The 18,642-nt window shown below is 40.4% G+C and overlaps 1 protein-coding gene across 1 annotated transcript in view; it reads left to right on the forward strand.

The window, feature by feature from the left end:
* The first annotated feature begins 879 nt into the window (after nucleotides 1–879).
* ZBTB10 (zinc finger and BTB domain containing 10) overlaps nucleotides 880–18,642 on the forward strand; it is a 32,230-nt gene continuing 14,467 nt past the window's right edge. The window contains exons 1-2 of the mRNA XM_004011759.6: nucleotides 880–1,930; nucleotides 11,569–12,457. Of these exons, the coding sequence (XP_004011808.3) occupies nucleotides 965–1,930; nucleotides 11,569–12,457 (1,855 nt within the window). The 5' untranslated portion in view covers nucleotides 880–964. The remainder of the gene's footprint in view (nucleotides 1,931–11,568; nucleotides 12,458–18,642) is intronic.

The following is an 18,642-nucleotide window of genomic DNA, read 5'->3' on the forward strand; positions in this document are numbered from 1 at the left end:
TCGTGGCGAAGGAAGGAAAATGTGCGTCCCGGGCGCGGGTAGGTGCGTGCGGGCAGCGGGGAGGCGGCCAGACCTGACACTCGCCAGCTGTTTGTCCTCCGCGGAGCCCGGCCCCGGCTGCACACGCCCGCCCCCTCCCCGAGACCCCCCAGCCCGCCGCCCGGCCTTTTGTCCCCCGCCCCTCGGCCGACTTCCTTCCCCCGCGGCCGCACCCCCGCCCCCAGGCCGGAGGCGCGGCCCGGCCCCTTTCCCGGTCCCCAGGCGCCCCCACCCCACCCCAGCCCAGCCCCAAGCCCAGCCCCCTCCCCCCGCCCGGCCCCCACCCTTTCCCCCTCCAGCGGTTACTGCTACCCCGGTGCATTGTGGGCGCACGGTCCGTTGTTCATTTGCCATTCGACCTCCGCCAGGGCCTGGTCGGACGGAAACGCTCCGCCGGCTTTATTGTCGGTTCGTTATGTGGCGGAGCCCGGCAGTTTAACGTGCCTCTCGCCCTCAGCGCTTCGGAAGCCGGCAGCCGCGTCGGGACTCCTCGGCGCGCCGGAGGAAGGATATCTTGTTTGGAGGGTCGGTGTGTGCGCGCGGCTTTAAAGAGGGGGCAGCGGAGGGTCTCCCCGCACTCCGCCTCTCAACTTCGAAGGCCCCACGCGCGCCGGCTCGCTGCTCACCTCTCCGCCGCCCGCCCCCCCCTTCTCCGCGCGGGACGCTGCCCGGAGCGCCGCGGGGCGGGGGTGGAGGACGAGGAGGCGGCGGCCCGGCGGGCGGCGGCGGCGGCGGCGGCGGACGCGTGAGGCAGCCCCGGGGAGCGAGCGCGAGCCGGGCGGGAGGGCGAGGCCGAGCCCCGCGAGACCGGAACGCCCGCGGTGGGGGCGGGAGCGAAGCGGAGGGGGAGCGGCGGGGAGCGCGCGGGACGCGGCCCGAGGCCGGGCGCGAGCCGGGGCACCGGGCGGCGGCGGCGGCGCGCGCCATGTCGTTCAGTGAAATGAACCGCAGGACGCTGGCGTTCCGAGGAGGCGGGTTGGTCACCGCCAGCGGCGGCGGCGGCTCCGCGAACAATAACGTTGGCGGGGAGGCCTCGGCTTGGCCCCAGCAGCCCCAGCCAAGACAGCCCCCGCCGCCAGCGCCGCAGCCGCTCAATGGGCGGGGGGCCGACGAGGAAGTGGAATTGGAGGGCCTGGAGCCCCAAGACCTGGAGGCCTCCGCCGGGGCTGCCGCCGCCGCCGAGGAAACCAAGGAGTTGCTGCTCCCCCAAGACGCGGGCGGCCCCACCTCGCTGGGCGGCGGTGGCGCCGGGGGCCCCCTGCTAGCGGAAAGGAACCGTCGGACTCTGGCCTTTCGAGGCGGCGGCGGCGGGGGGCTCGGCAACAATGGCAGTAGCCGCGGCCGCCCCGAGACCTCGGCATGGCCCCTGAGGCATTTCAATGGGCGAGGGCCGGCGGCCGTGGAGCTGGAGCTGGACGCGCTGGAGGGGAAGGAGTTGATGCCGGACGGCGCGTCCCTGAGCGACAGCACCGAGGACGAAGAGGAGGGGGCGAGCCTGGGCGACGGCAGCGGGGCGGAAGGAGGCAGCTGCAGCAGCAGCAGGCGGTCGGGCGGCGATGGCGGGGACGAAGCGGAGGGCAGCGGTGTGGGAGCTGGAGAAGGAGAGACTGTCCAGCACTTCCCGCTCGCGCGGCCCAAGTCCCTAATGCAGAAGCTCCACTGCTCTTTCCAGACCTCCTGGCTCAAAGATTTTCCCTGGCTGCGCTATTCCAAGGATACTGGCCTTATGTCTTGCGGCTGGTGCCAAAAGCCCCCCGAGGACGGAGGAAGCGGGGATCTGCCCCCAGTGGGGCACGACGAGCTTTCGCGAGGGACCCGCAACTACAAGAAAACCCTCCTTCTGAGGCACCACGTCTCTACCGAGCACAAACTCCACGAAGCCAACGCCCAGGTACGATATATGTTGCTCCTGCTTTTTCAGATCTTTGGGGGAAAGGTTTATCAGCTAAAACTCACTCTACTGGGTGAAGACATCTTTCCTGTTAGGAGAGAGGTGTAGGGAATTTAGGCGTGGGGGGTTCGAAAGCCTGGGAATAAGTTTTCAAAAGTTAACCGGGGGAGTTGGGGGGAGGGGGAGGAATGACAATTTTCTAATCATAGCACTGAATTTGATTTAATTTTTTTCATGACTCAGATTTCTTTGCCCGTCAGATTGAATCAGAAGGAAAGTTTAATAAGCGAGGTTGAAGGTTTTAACCCTGTAAGGTTGGCTTTGTGGTTAGAATGTTATTAGCTGTGATTTTAGAAAAGCTGCTTTAATGTTGGTAGTCTTTTAGCGTGCTGTTGGAAGTCAAATCTGGTAACTCTTTGAAGAATGAATTAAACTCTTTCCTTAACCTTTGACGCTACCCCTTTTAGGAGAACATGCAACCGAGAAAATTCTTTTTATCATGTCAGGATAATGTGAAATATGAGAGAGTAGTATGTAAATGTAGAGGAAGCTATTTGTATAAGACTTAGTGAATGATTATACTAAATTCATCTCCTTAAACTTTTTGTTGAACTTCTCTTTCCAAAGGTATGCTTTCGGTAAATTGTGGTAGTTTTTACTTGCTTCCTTCTCCAGATTTCTATGCTGAGATTTTCTGTAATCCCCTTTTTCAAAAAGTTTTCATTTAAATGTAGTTTACTTTAAACTTAGGATATTTGAAATGTTGACTGTAAAGTTACTTCTACCAACTAGTTGGTTCGAACTGGTAGAGAATGTATTTACCAAAATCATAAGTTCTTAGTTATTAAACAGGTAAACGGTACTTCTTAAATCTTGTCTTAGTATTTCTGGATTAAAGATAATAGTCTTATCATTTTGATAATCTCTTTCCAAGCCAAGCAGATGTTAATCAGTCCTCCTAAGACAACCTGTGGTTGTAGATGGAATTCATTCTTTTGTATCGGTAGCCAGGCATTGATTTCAGAAAGTCACCTTTCAGATACTAGTCCCTTTGTGTGTTGGAGTGATCTTGCTGTTTAGAACACTTTTAGTGGAGTTAATTAGGCACTGTCTAATAACCCTGTAGCCCAGAAATTTCTCAGAAGTTGAGACTTTAACATTAAGGCATAGGGTTGTTTTTCTCAGGGGGGTAATGGCAACAGTTTTTTTTCACAACTTTTAGTTGCCTAAGCCCTACAAGGAAGGTCATTTAAAGATGTAAGGCCCGGAAAGGTTAAGTAAATTGTCCCAAGTCTTACAGTTTTTGGTTATAAATGAGACTAGCCTTTATAAAGAATGTTGCAATGGAGGAAGGAAAAAAAGGTTTTGGAATAAAATCTAGGTTCACATCTCAGCTTTCTGCAGTTACTAGCTTTGTGACCAAACACAGATGTCCCTTATTTTGGCAAGTAATTATTCTGTTCCCATTTTACAGAAGAGGAGTCTAGAGGCTTCGTCGCGTTATATATTCCTGAAGTTAAGTAGTATGGTGAAGTGGAGGGCTTGTGAAAATGAAAGTATGTTTTTCTAAGTGATGAGTTGGTTGTGATGAGTTGGTTATTTAGAAAAATCTAAGGACAATCAAACTGAATTTTCTTAATTCAGTGGATCAGTTACTCTTCAGTGTAGTCTGTGTAGGCAGATCTGAATGGGAGTGCAAATTATTACAATTAGCTGCTTAGTGAACCTGAAATCAGAGGAACGGGGAATTAGTTGGATAACCTTATGATAGACTTAGCATGGTGTATTCCTCTCCCCTCGGCATATATCTGGATTAGGGAATTCATCCCTAGGTAAAACCTTTTCTAAACTTAATCCCTGAATTATCCCTCCCTTACCCTTTGCCCCCTTGAAACTCCCTTTTTACAATATAATCTGCAGACCAACTACTTTCTCTTAGGACATTATATCATTAGACTGAGAATAATACAATTTAGTCAGTCATTCTGTTTGTCTAAGGCTATTTATTGGTTCCCTTGATTGGATTTTGGATGTTTCCACTCTGAACTGATCCTAATCATTTCTATTTACATTCTAAGCTTAGTTTGGGGTATTACCTTGTAATTGACCCCAGGTACCACCTATAGGATCTTTTTGTCTTGTTAATACATGAGTGACAGGTTCAAGAACTTAGTTATTTCTTCCTATGCGCAGTTAATTATTTTTTTTCATTGCCCTGCAGCTTTTGATTACCTGCAGGAGGCAGTATAACACAGTCTGTAAGAGCATTCTTGAGCTTTAAAGTAGGGGAACCTGAGTCCTAATCCTCTTTCTTGACAGGCAAATGAGTTAACTTCCAGTTTCTTCATGCATGCAAAGTGTATATGCCAGCACCTAGTCACTTAGTAAATGATAACTATTATTTATTATCACCATTACTTATTTTCTTTGGAAATAGCTAATTCTGTAGGGTGGGGGGAACTGGCACTTCATGTCTCAGTGTTACCAGTTTTCTCAGTTTGCAAGCCACTTGCATGGAATCATGGAATCTCATGGAATCACTCTTGATTCTAGAGAACAAACCAGTTTTTTTCATGCTTTTAGAGACTTTGGCCATTCAGGTTCTTTGAACATTCTCATTGCACATGCAGTTTTTCTCATCTTCATGAAGAGTATCTTGCATGAGCTTTCTCCTGCCTTAAAATTACTGAAATAGTTTTGTAGTTCCTCAGGCAAGAATTAAGTTTGAAGTTGGGACACAGTTCACTCCCTTTATCCCCCCTCTCCACTTTTTTTCTTTAATTTTAATGAGTCTGTTTTCATGGGGAGTTTAGCCAAATCTTAGTATGTGAATAAGGGTTACTTTACTTTTTATTATGATTTCTGTAAAGGGAAAGATCATGGTGGTGGCCAAGAGACTGCGGCATATTCTTTTTTTTTTTTTTTTGCAGGGGAGGGGGAGGTGGGGGGCCTGCCTTGCTACTTGTGGGCGGGATCCCTGACTAGGAATGGAACCTGTGTCCCCAGCAGTGGAAGTAACCACTGGACTGCCAGGGAATTCCCAGGGGCCCATTCTTAAAACCTTTGATATTCTGTTATTTTGATGTTGATTGTTAAGGATTGCTCATGCAAGAAGTCTGCAGATGCTCTCAGAATCTGTTCTGCAGCATTCTATTTCTGAAAGATCCTTGTATTTTATAAGGATGTAAGGGACAACATATAGTTTCTATTTTGAGTAACAACTGACTATATATATCTTGAGAGTCTAGTTCAGTGATTAGCTTATATAAGATTTGACCATTTGGCCCAGAGGACTTTAAAATTGCTTTAATAACACTGATTACCACTGTATCTTGGTTCAGATCACTTTCTACCCAGTTGGGAAATTTTCATCGCCTAAATCACACATTCTGTCAACTCTTTCCAGTTTAGTAAGCCTAAAACATGTGTTCAAGTATGTTAACTGTTGTAAACTTAAGTTAACCTTTCCAGAAAGTAAATACTTAATTTAGATCAGTGATCTGATTAAAATTACTAATTGGAATATGTTGGTGAGCAGCAAAAGCAAAGGTGAGACAGAGCTACCAGCCTTCTTTGCATTTGGCAAAAATTAAATTTTTTTTTTAAGGATTTTGGAAGAAAGACTGAAAGCCTCTCACTGGGAAAGATTAATAGATATTACAGACAACCACAGAGCCTACGATCCATTAAATAACCGATTTGTGTAATGTTTATATAGGTTCTAGCAGTCATTTGTTGTATTTTTAAAAGCGGATTCCTTTTCCAGTGTGTTTTTGACTATACTTTATGATGTGCCTAGGGACTTCTTTCTCCCTCTTAAAATATACCTATTAGGTAGATTCCAAGGCACTGAAGATAAACCTATGTAAATAAGACATTTTTCTGACCTCAAGAAACTTGTACTCTAGTAAGGAGAGAGAGACATTGCAGTAAAATGATAGCTACCGTGTTAGAAATATATTCAAGTTACGGTTAAGATACTAAAGGAAGTCGTCATCCTATTTGTGAAGGGTGGGAGAAGCTTGTAGAATTGGATCCTAACTTGTGTTAAATGACTAAGTGTTGAAGAGGGGAGGGCATTCTAGGCATTGCAGTTGGTAACAGCTTGAGCATAATGGAAATTGATGCCTTGATGTGTCTGAGAAGTAGATGATTTAATTCAGCAGGATGAAAAATAAAGTTTGAGTGGGTAGACTGCAGGTTATGGATGATCCTTTCATGTTGAAATGATTGTATTTTTTCTGTTGGGCAAACCATTTAGCAGTTTAAGCAGGGGAGAACCACGATGAAATGTGTGTAAGTTGATGTGTAGAAGCACCTGTTGGTATGTATGTGGTTTTTGAGGAGAGCTGGTAATAGAGCATATTTTTGGCACATAAAATTGGCTGGAAGTTGTAATCACCTGAAGACATCTACCCCAGACCTATAGATTTACAATTTCTGGGGATAGTATTAATACTTAAATTGCAAGAGAAAATGTCATCACTCAAGGAGATCAGAGAAGAGATACTGATTTCAAAGGAGATATTCCTTTCTTTATCTACTGACATACATAATTTGTCAGTGCTACTAGTATGCATTTATTTGGCATCATGCTTACTGTGGCCTTGTTTGTCCTCATACTAGAAATGGAGTTTGAGTTTTAGAATTTGGGTTTGTAAATGGACATTGATATTTTTATTCTTTTAATATACCATTCCAGTGGGTTGCTGCAGCAAAAGATTTTTATGTTTTTAATGCTTTCATTTTATACTTTGTGTTTGAATATCTTTTTTTCCTACTAATCCATTTATCAAAAGGAGACTGGACTTCTGGGTAGGGACTTAAGTACTTGATTTTTTTTTTTAATCCAGTAACAGTTTCTAATCATTTGTGGATTGACCTCAGATAGCTAACTTCAGCTGAATTTCTCTCTCCCCCTGTCCCTCTCAGAAGAGTGGGGAGACTGGGTAATGTGATCTTGGGTTCTCTACAGTAGCTGGTGTTATCCAGTTCTCCCAGCTGGAATGCTGTGAACACCCTATGATCTCCCTCCACACCTCTGCCTTGAAATCTAAGTAATCACTCAAGTTTGGGTTTTACTTTAGGAATTTCCCCTGCTCTGCCTCACTTCCCCTCCCCCCATCACTGTTACCTGTCTTACCTAGTTAAGGTCCTTATTTGTTGTACGTATGCTGCACACCTAACAGTGGCTTGCCCTGGTCACAGTATTTCCAGTGTCATCCTCTGGTAATTACCCTCCACTTAGCTACCACAGTCATCTCTTTATCAGTTAATTTAGTCAGATCATTCTAAAGCTCCGTAGGCACCTATACCGGTGGTCCTTAATCTTGTGCAGGATTCAGAGCTCTCTAATCTGGTACAAGTTATAGACACTTGGCTCCAAAAACATTAAGAGCTTATTTGCATTTCTTGGGCTTTTTTGGATCACCTTGAAGTTCTGCATAAATCTAGAATTGTGAGGATGTATACATCCTTGGTTCTCTTTCTCATGCTGTCTCATTTGCTTAGACTCTTCATCCTCTCCTTCCACTCTTGCATCCTTCAAGTCTCTGCTCAGGTATTTGTTTCAAAAAAAGATCTCACCCAAACCCCCCCAAAAACTGGATTAGGTGCACCACCTGTCTGCTCTCTTAAAGCTCTTCAGTATCTTAAGAATCTTGCTCAGTATTAAACTTTAGGCAGGGAACTAAATCATTTTGGGTTCCCAGTGTAGAACCTGTCTGATACAGGCATTCACGTAATGCTTATTAAATAAGTGAGTAAAGTCAAGATTTTTCAAGCTTTTAGCAGCTTTTTCTCTGATTAAAATATTTACTTTTGGCCTCTCTGGAAATAAATTTGAAGATAACCAAATGTATGCTTCTATATTTTCTTAATTTTGGAAGAGTTAATTAAGGTCTCTAAAAATAATTTTACTTATGGGCATCTCCACAGATAAAAATAACAGGAGACTTCATATTTATAGAATCTTTGGGGTAGCACTTTTTTTTTTTTTTAATCTGAATGTCTGTTTCCTTAGTCTCCTTGTTTATCTAGTTTAAACCAATGCTTGGCTAAGTTGTGTTTTCCTTTTTGGGAAAGGGAATAGAGAATTTTCCAACTAGTCTTTTAAAAAATCAGTTCTGGAAATACTTAAACCTTTTTATCAGTGTATTTTTATCAGTGGTATCTCATGTTTATCAATATACTAAGAATGGACATAGAATGTTAAAGAGGGAACCACAGAGACAGAGATAGAGATGACTTGAGTTCTTAGGGACCAACTGTTATTTTTGTCTTTAGTAACTAGGAATTTATTTGGTTTAGCAAGTAATATTGACTGTTTATTTCAGTGCTTATCTTGCTTTATTTTACCCATATCCTCAAATAATACTCCCCTTGTAGAGTACATGTGCTCTTGACTGGTAAACTCTTCTTTGTGAAGAGTGTATATAATATGTGCTACAGAAACATGGCATATGGTGCTCTGATCAGCACTGGAGGAGAAATTGCTAGGGCTGTTTGTAACATTACTATTCTGTTACAGTAGTAATGAAGAAAAATAGTTGTTGGATGGTGTGTTTGGCTGTTTAGCTTGTGTCAGAAGTGGAATGGACAAATATTTTGGTGGATAGGCTTTTGTCTTTAAGTTATTTTTGAAAATTAGGACACTTGGTGTGATAATGGCAGAGAATTACAGAAATTGGGACTGGCCCAGAAATTTCAGAACACAGTGACCATGGCCTAAGATGACTGCTGTGACATAGCCACCTCCTTCTTAAAGTGTTTTTAAATGCTTAATGCATAAACTTTAAGCACTTCTTGGCTTGTAAAGGCTCATTCACTGCTTCCACAGACACTTTACCATGTACTGCCAAATTTTTTGTTCTTACTGTTACTACAATATCTGTTAGAACTTTGAACCAAATGAGCTTTGCTGGGCAGATATGGCACGCACAGCAAAGCTTATTTTTAAGCCTGCATCATAGAGCAGTGTAGTTTGGAAATTTTCTGTAGTGAGTAGAGAGCATAATAAGCAAATTAATAAAAAGTCTTATTTAGATAGCCTCTTACACAGTATTAAGAGTCTATAGAAAATTATAGCAGTAACAACTTAAGACATTCATTTAGTTCTCCATATAGAGTCCTAAACATTTCCCATCCCTTTGCTTAGTAGCTAGAAACTTCACAGCATACTGGTTTTGTATACAAGATATACAAGATAAAATATCTTTTTACCTCACTTCTTTCTTCCAGCCCCCAGAAGCAAAAATTTGGGACTTAATCGTGAATTACTTGATTACTTTACTCCCATCTGTGGCTGTTAGCAGTTTTTGCTTACGATTGGGTGTCTTAATAGAAGGAGAAAATAACTGATTTAGAATATGGGACATTTTGGTATGATAGAGCAAGAATGTGTGGGTAGGGTTAGAGTATAAGTGTAATTAATGAGGCCCTGGGAAGTGATAGGGATGCTGCCAAGGGTCAGTTGGAAGTGCAAAGGGAATTCTCTGCTTCCTTTGCTTCATTCTGTAGTGATCATATACTCCAGATTTGCAGGATTATTTGTAATGTTTCATTATTGCTGTGAAATACTGATGTGTCCTATAATTCTGGCATTTTTATTCTGTTTCAGTTGACTTTTCATACCTGGAAACAACACGAAAATTCTTAAATGGATCATGTAATCTGGTTTAGTTTCAGGATTATTATATGTGTGATCTGCTGTATACAGAATTCAGAATGGAACCTAATGTTTGTGTGATTAAGCTATACCCATGATGAGGTTGCTTCCCAGGTGAAGCTAGTGGTAAAGAATCTGCCTGCAGTGCAGGAGACCCAGGTTCAATCCATGGGTCAGGAAGATCTCCTGGAGAAGGGCATGGCAACCCACTCCAGTATTCTTGCCTGGAGAATCCCATAGACAAGGGAGCCAGGTGGGCTACACAGTCCATAAGGTAGAAGAGAGTCAGTTGGATGTGAAAAGAGTTGACACAGCTGAAGAAACTGAGCATAGAATAGCACACGTGATGGGTTTAATGGAGATGTGGGGTTGCTTGGAATCTCAGCACCATTTACAGTATTCTATGAGAATTGTTTTGCAGTCCTAACAACTTTGTTCCCTATACCCTTCCCTCTGCCCCCCATTCTCTATTTCTCTCCAAGCATATTAGTCCTCCCAGCATCCAACAATCCAGTATGTATCTTTTCTGGATTTTTCCCAGACTCTGTCTACTCATAGACTTGTATATATGTGTCTTATTATTTTATAGTAACAACTTGTATTTAATATTTTGTGCCAAAACAAATAATGAGTCTTTAACACTTAATAAAGAATAGACACCTGCCTAATTTAGGGAGCTTACCCATCTAGTGCCTGGAGAAGGAAATGGCAGCCCACTCCAGTATCCTTGCCTGGAGAATCCCATGGACAGAGGAGCTTGGCGGCCTACAGTCAGTGGGGTTACAAGAGTCAGACACAACTTAGCGACACCACCACCTGCCTAGTGACTCTGTGAGTAGGGCCTGAAGTTCTTATTTAGAAACACTCCTGGTACTTACTGCTTTATTAGTTTAAGAAAGGACACACAGTTAATAACCAGTGTAGGCAGCATTCCAAAATCTAGATCACATTCCTTTATTCTTGCTGTCGATATCCTGTTATTTTATAGGAAACGACAGTAACTTAATACTGATGCTAAACTGAACTGTAATGAATATTTAAAAGATTGATAACAGGGAAGATTATAAACATTAATTATTTGGAGTTAAGGAATTTTACCTGATGGGTAGTTTTATGATCCTAAAGAGATGTCATTTTGAAAATTGATTTGGGATTTATATAACTAGGTATTCCTGTAGTTTGAAGCACATTTTTTAAAATTAGAGTCTTATGGTACTTTCTCTTTCAGTTCAGTTCAGTCACTCAGTCATGTCTGACTCTTTGCGACCCCATGGACTGCATAGTTAGATATGATTAACTTTGTTGACCTAAATTGTCTGACTCAGTATTTGCCAAGACTTTTAAAATTCACTTTTTAAATAATGTTAAATAGAATGAGATGCTGAGCATATTTTAATCTGATTATTTTAAGTTAAACCAGAAAAACTACTGTGTTCTTAGCAGTTACAGAGATAAGGCAGATTAATTTGATTCTCACGAATGTTTCTTTACGTGAGAAAACAATCACTCTTTATTTTCATTTCTTTTTTTTTTTTTTTTGGCCATGTTACTTGACTTGTTGGATCTCAGTTCCCCAACCTGGGGTTGAACTTGGGCAATGGTGGTGGAGTCCTACCACCGGACCACCAGGGAATTCCCTGTTTTAATTTTAAATAATTCTCAATCCATGTCTTCAGCTATATTTGGAAAGATAGCATGATATGTGATACACAGTATTCTTTAAATAAAATTCTAATCCTCAGGATGTTTCTTTTTTTTTTAAATGATAGCAGTGGATTGCAGCAAGCTGTTTACACCCTTTCTCTTAATATTTAGATTATGAACACCTCAGTCTCAAAATATGTAATGATTGCTAACAGATTAGTGTAGATAGTGGTTTTAAAAAGTTACATTGATAATGATTTGTTGTCTTTGGTATGGAGGCTTTAAAAAGTGAATAAAATTTAATGTTAATGTTTTCCATCTATTGCAGGAGTCAGAAATACCATCAGAGGAGGGGTACTGTGACTTTAATAGTAGGCCAAATGAGAACTCTTATTGCTATCAACTTCTTCGACAACTAAATGAACAGAGGAAGAAAGGTATTCTTTGTGATGTCAGCATTGTGGTGAGCGGAAAAATCTTTAAAGCTCATAAGAACATCCTGGTTGCAGGCAGCCGTTTCTTTAAGACTTTATATTGCTTTTCAAACAAAGAAAGCCCTAACCAAAACAATACTACCCATTTAGATATTGCTGCAGTTCAAGGTTTTTCAGTCATCTTGGACTTCTTGTATTCTGGTAACCTGGTGCTCACAAGCCAAAATGCCATTGAAGTAATGACAGTGGCCAGCTATCTTCAAATGAGTGAAGTTGTTCAAACTTGCCGAAATTTCATTAAAGATGCCTTAAATATAAGCATTAAATCAGAAGCTCCAGAGTCTGTAGTTGTGGACTATAATAATAGAAAACCAGTTAACAGAGATGGCCTGTCTTCATCACGGGATCAAAAAATTGCCAGTTTTTGGGCAACACGAAATCTTACCAATTTGGCAAGTAACGTAAAAATTGAAAATGATGGTTGTAATGTCGACGAGGGCCAAATAGAAAACTACCAAATGAATGACAGTAGTTGGGTCCAGGATGGTTCACCTGAATTGACAGAAAATGAGTCTCAAGGTCAAACAAAAGTGTTTATTTGGAATAATATGGGCTCCCAGGGGATTCAAGAGACTGGCAAAACAAGGAGAAAAACCCAAGCTACAAAGAGATTTGTTTATAATATACCACCTAATAATGAAACACATATAGAAGATTGCTCAGTGATGCAGCCACCTGTTGCCTATCCAGAGGAAGATTTGTCATTCATCAAGGAAGAACCAGGTAAATACTGTATTGAATATATACAGAGGTGTCTCGGTTTTTATTCTCATTCTGGTTGGATATAGTCTTATGTGTGTTATTAAAGTAATATACATAAGAAATAGTAAATTTGAGTCTTTGTAATAGGTAAAAAATGACTCGAACAATCACATCTTATATAATCTTGTATCAGATGTAAGATTTGGTATATCTTGAGTTTTTTCTCTACACATGTATATATAGGTTTCTCAAAGGTTGTGTTAAATAATTAGGAATTGGCCCACGTTTTATGGCATGTGGACTCTGTATAGCTCTTTGATTTTCCTGGTCTGTAGCCTCTGCTCACTTTTTGTACTCAGTGCTGGAAAAGATAAAATCTTTGGTTGTAATATGTGATTGGTTTGTCATTTCAGAACGTTTTTGAGATTTAGTTAGCATTCTTTACTCTCAATTTTTTGTAGTTAAATATTTGTTTTATAGAATTTTGCAAAAGTTAATGGGATTCTATTTTGTTTGGAACCACTCACTGTTCTGTTCTCCCCATAAATCTTACAGAAACTGGAATATTTTAAGTTTGTCCCACTGTTTCCTCATTTTCATTCTCATTTGCGTTAGTTAAGAGAGGCCTCTGAGACCTTTCTCTTTACTATAAGAACCTTTGCATATCACATCTTATAGTGTGGGGTTTGTTTTTTTTTTTTTGAGAAATGAAGTGAGGCAGACCATCGTTGAAGAGTGAAAGTAGATTTGAAACTTTAACTTAATTGTCTGTGTGTAACTTACTTTTATTTGAAGTAGTCCAGTGGGTTTGAGGTTTTCCTTTGTGGAGCCCAGACTTGACCATGTCCACCGCTGTCATATATCATTTAGTGCTTGTGTTGCCTCAGAGATCTCTGATTTATGTGATGGTGATCACCTGGGGATGGAGTGCTTTCCGTTTAAAAGAATCATTGTTTTTAGTTCCCAAAGGGCAAAGTGCCATAATCCTGTGAAATGGTTTTCCTGGCTGTTTAGGTTTGGGTTTAGTTTTCATTGGTAGAAATCATGTGGAAATCAGTATACATGTATAATGAATGAATACTGTTTGCTGAGCTTTCCCCTCCAACTTGTCCAGTCTTTAGCAATAAAATCCCAGAGGTGGTTTCTTAAAACTATTAATGATAGACTTCGCAGCACTTTGTTTTGGCTTAATTTTTAATGTAGAAGATCTCGAATCAGTTCTCAGAGTTAGAACTGCATTTTTTTTTTTCCTACTGCATGAATTTACTCAGTTAACAGTATGGTGGGAGGCCTATAGTGTATTTTTTAAAAATATATATAGGTACATGGAATATAAGGAGTAAGATTTTTTTGCATAGTAGTTGACTGACAACTAACCAAGCTAACCTCATTCTTAAAACTAATGCCACACATAATTGGAGTGATTCAAAGAGAAGAAAAACAGTGTTAATTAGAACCACAGTGCATACTTTCAAAAATAGCATTACTGGTGATTATCATCTTAGCAAGCAACTCCTAGCTGAGGTTGTATCAGTGTACTAGGTCTATCATAATTTTTGGTAGTCTAATATGCTTTTATCTTTGATAGCTTATAGAAGATAATTCTATTATGTCATTGATGCCACCTTAATATCTGATGAATCTTGCTTAACTGAAATTTGATTATATCAGTGCTACATTCCCGCTGTTAAAACTTTTAACAACTTTTCGGTGCCTCTGAATCCACCTTCATTCAGTGGCAGAAAATCCTATAAGAGCTAGAACATGATATGATACAGAGCTAGAAAATTTTTACTGTAAAGGGCCAAGCAGTAAATATTTTGGGGTTTGCTGGTCGTGAACTCAGTTACTTAACTGTCATTGTAGCCTGAAAGCAGTCATAGAAAGTATGTAAACAAATGAACAGAAGTGTGTTCAGGTAAAGCTTTATTGCCAACCCTTGGTGTAGAGCAGTGGGTCTTAATCATGGCTGCATCTTGGTATTGCTTGGGAACTTGATGCCTGACTATCCCTGCCAGGGATTTTGGTTTATTGGTCTGGGATGTGGCCTGGTAGTTGAGATTTTTGTCAGTTCTACAGGTGATGGTGCTGTGAGTCACTGATAGAGGAAAGAGCCCAAATTGAATCAGGTTTTGTAAATGAGTTCTGCTACTTACTATGTTACCATAACCAAATTAAGCTAAATACTTGCCCTCAGTTTCCTCCTTAGACTATGTCACTTTTATAGGGTTATTTTGAAAAATGACAAAACATAAAAATATAGCTGTGGTGGTCATCTTAGTCCCCCTTAAAGATTAAGATTTTTTAAAAATCAGTTTTCCAGTGCAGTGTACTTTGTACCAGATTCTTGATAGGTGGTCTGATAGCCTCAGCTTGACCTTTTGTTTTAATGTAGGATGAGTATGATTATAAGGAAGTTACTTTATATTGAGCTAGAATTTGCTTCTCTTTAACTTCCTAATTCTGCCATTTTTAGTAGTATAATCTGAGCCTAACCTCTAATCTCTTATATCAACCTGATAACCCTTCAGGTATTAACATTTAAAAATTTCCCCTGAAGTCCCCTTCTTTTAGGCTAAGTGCTGTACCTCCTGCCTTGTGAATTCCAAACTCTTTTTACATCTTTCTTAACAGTCATAGGCAGTTTGTTTCACCCTGATGAAATGTTGGTGCACAGAACTGACTAGAACTCTCCAGGCAAATTCTGAGCAATAAAGAAAGAACATAGTGGGTCTGTATTTACCAAGGTCTTTCAGTTACTAAAAGTAGAGGCAGGTTCCATCTTTAGGACTGCCCAACATTAAAACCTTGGCAATTTGTAAACTAGTGACCCAGTCTTTTAAAAAAAATTGAGGCTCATTTAAAACTTATTTTTTTAAAGAATTTAAAATTCTTTACCCAATCATCAGGAAAGTCATGGTGAATTATGCATTTAGTCCGCAAGCAGTGCTTGACATGTTTGGATTTGTGGCTCTCTCGTAGGAACAGTGATTTCCCAGTTTCTTAAGCCTGCTGTTTGTAGGCTATAAATAATGTTGTCTTGCCATATACTGTTGAAAGTGATGTTTGGGTGCTTCATAAAGAAATGTAAGATACTGAGATAAGGTTTATCAGAGATTATATTCCTAATGATATTTCTTTAAAAATCTTAGGCTAGTATACCTGTTATCTGACTCTGCTGGGATTCCCTTCAAATCATTTTTGATTTGTACATGTAAATCTAAGATTAAAAATTAAATTGTATAAGGGCAAGAGTAACCAGTGCCTTAATTGTCTTACACAGTGTTTTCATTTATACTGTTAGAACAAGTCAGGTGTTAATCCCGTTTTTTATCTACTCTGGACTCATGGAACATGGGCTTTCTGAGTCTGTATTTTTGTATTGTTTCTGCCAGTCACACTAGAACGTTGTAGCCATTGTAAATAACTGTACTCTTCATGTAATACATTTGTATATATATGCATTCAGTAAGATTTTGAAATTTCTGACAAGAAACAAATACAAATAAAATTTTTAGCAATAAAACAGTGTGCTGGTCAAGAGTATTAATATGGTTAGCCTAATTAAGCTTTTTATTGGCTCTAAGATAATAAGCAGCAATGGCACCCCACTCCAGTACTCTTGCCTGGAAAATCCCATGGACAGAGGAGCCTTGTAGGATGCAGTCCATGGGGTCGCTAAGAGTCAGGCACAACTGGGCGACTTCCCTTTCACTTTTAACTTTTCATGCATTGGAGAAGAAAATGGCAACCCACTCCAGTATTCTTGCCTGGAGAATCCCAGGTACAGAGAGCCTAAGTGGACTGCTGTCTGTGGGTTCGCACAGAGTCGGACACGACTGAAGCGACTTAGCAGCAACAGCAGCAGCAGTCAGGGGTATTAATATGGTTACCCTAATTAAGCTTTTTATTGGCTCTAAGATAATAAGCAGCCCTTCAGAATGAGAAAACAGAAGTTCTACAGGATGACAAGCTTTCTGGTACTGAATTCTGAAACGAATTTCTCCAGTGGGGTTTCATATAAATGACATCAAGACAGTTTTCTGAAACGCATTTTCTAGTAAATACAGCAGTAGGGTATATAATTGTCTTTAATAAAAGCTGGTAAAATTTCATATAGATGATTGAATTTTTCATAATGATGTACAAATACTCAGATGCACGGTGGTTTTATTTGATCAAAGGATATAATTTAGAGTTTGTAAACTCTAAAAGCTCCTTTCTCTCATCTGTACTTTTTTTTGTTTGTTTTGTGGCATTTGTGAATTTTTATTGATCCTTACAAGCAGAGTTTAGGCTGTAACATCTTCAATTTGTGTAATTGTCTTTTGGTTGAAAAGCATATAACTCAAGTGTATAGAAAACTATTTTGAGAGAAGAATGCTCAAACTATATGTCTTTAAGATACCCTAATGAGTCACATTTGAAGTAGTGAATTACTACTTCTACTGAAGTTGTCTACCAACCAGTACTTAGGCCCCTACATATTTTGGGTGACAGTTGATACAGGGGATCACTTCAGAGGTTCCAGAATCTTGAAATGCTTTCTTTCTTTATTTTACTTAGTTTAGCTGAGTCGGATCTTAGTTGTGTGGGATCTGACTAGGCATGAGGACTCCAGAATAGGGTTAGTAGCCTTGTAGCATTGGGATCTTAGTTCCCCAACCAGGGATCAACCTAGTGTCCCCTGCATTGCAAGACAGACATTTCACTGGACCACCAGGGAAGTTTCTTGAAATGCTTTCTTAAATGATTGGGCAGGGCGGGGTGGGGGTTGTTTGTTTGTTTTAATTTAAAATATTTTTACAGCTTTGAATATTGGCCATCTGATTTGAGACTTGTCCATAGTTTGGCCATGTCATATAAAGTTACTGTATGAACTACTTAAAATGTGTAAAAACCATGGAACCTAGACTTAGTAAAGAAGATTTGGACTTTGGACTTGGTTCTGCCACTTAACTTGCCTTAAGTTTGTCATACAGAATGTCTGATAATTAGAAGGAAAGAAAAATTTATAATATGAAATCTTGAAGGTTATAAAAATTAACCAAAGCTTTTAAAAAAGCATTTTGGCAACAAAACCTGATATTCAGTTGGTAGCAAAATCAATTTGTATTTTTTACTTCTTTCCTTAAATGTGAACATCTGTATGTTTTGTTGCAGAAATACATTTTGATTACAGGATGCCACCCTGGACCCCTCTGGGGGTATCACAGTTATTACATTCCTAAAATCTGAAAATGTATGTATCCTACATCTTAACCCAAACATTCCACATAGCAGGTTTATGGGCCTGGATTAGTTCTTAAGGGATTCCAGATGTACTGCCCTACCTTTCAGGCATCCTTTTGAGTATATTATGAAGAATGAGCTACAAGTGATTTAAAGTCACTTTTCTTTAGAAACTGTTACAGTTGCGTAGTCAGTGGTAATTTGAAGGGCTGATGCTCATTTTAAAAAATAAATGTCCACCGTTAGCTAATGGACTGTAAGCCATACTAATATGTAACACTTCAATATTTAGTCTTAAAAGGATGATAATGAGTAACTGTATGGTAGTAGGAATATTCTGCCATCTTTTTTTCCTTCTCCTTTATTTTCCTCTGCCTAGTGTTCCGTTCCATCCCACTCTGCCATACTTGATCCAAGGGGTGGCTGCATTAATGATGATTCTTTTCAAGTTAGAAGCATTAAGGAAACAGAATTTGTTTGGTCAGACTGAAACTGGATGTTGAAGAAGCCTTTTGTGGATCAGTTTTAATGCTTTCTACCTGCTGAGGGTGTTGAGTTTTCTAAACCCTGTTAATGTCAGCCCCTGAGAATTTTTTAAGACTGAATTTTTTATTTCTGATATAGCCTTAATATTCTGGGGTGACCAGAAGTGTCATATTATAACCAAATACTACTTGTCTGGGACCCCAAAATGACTTTCCACTTCATAAGAGGAAATTTGGTAGTAAAATTTTTAAGTCCACACGAAACTGAGCTAACAGGTTAGATGATATTGCTATTATAAGATTGAGAACGTGTTCACAATAGGATGGCTGTGAGGTAGAAACTGTGCAGTGTGGTAAATGTTAAAATCAGAAGTATGGCAGAGTGCAGTGGGGGAGGTTCCTGATTTCTCATTAAGAGTTGAAGAAAGCTTCACAGAGTTGGATCTTTTGTGTAGGAGTTTGCCAGAAGAGGGTGCAGAGTGGCAAGAA

Source organism: Ovis aries, chromosome 9 (assembly GCF_016772045.2).
Source record: "Ovis aries strain OAR_USU_Benz2616 breed Rambouillet chromosome 9, ARS-UI_Ramb_v3.0, whole genome shotgun sequence".
Lineage (NCBI taxonomy): Eukaryota > Metazoa > Chordata > Mammalia > Artiodactyla > Bovidae > Ovis > Ovis aries.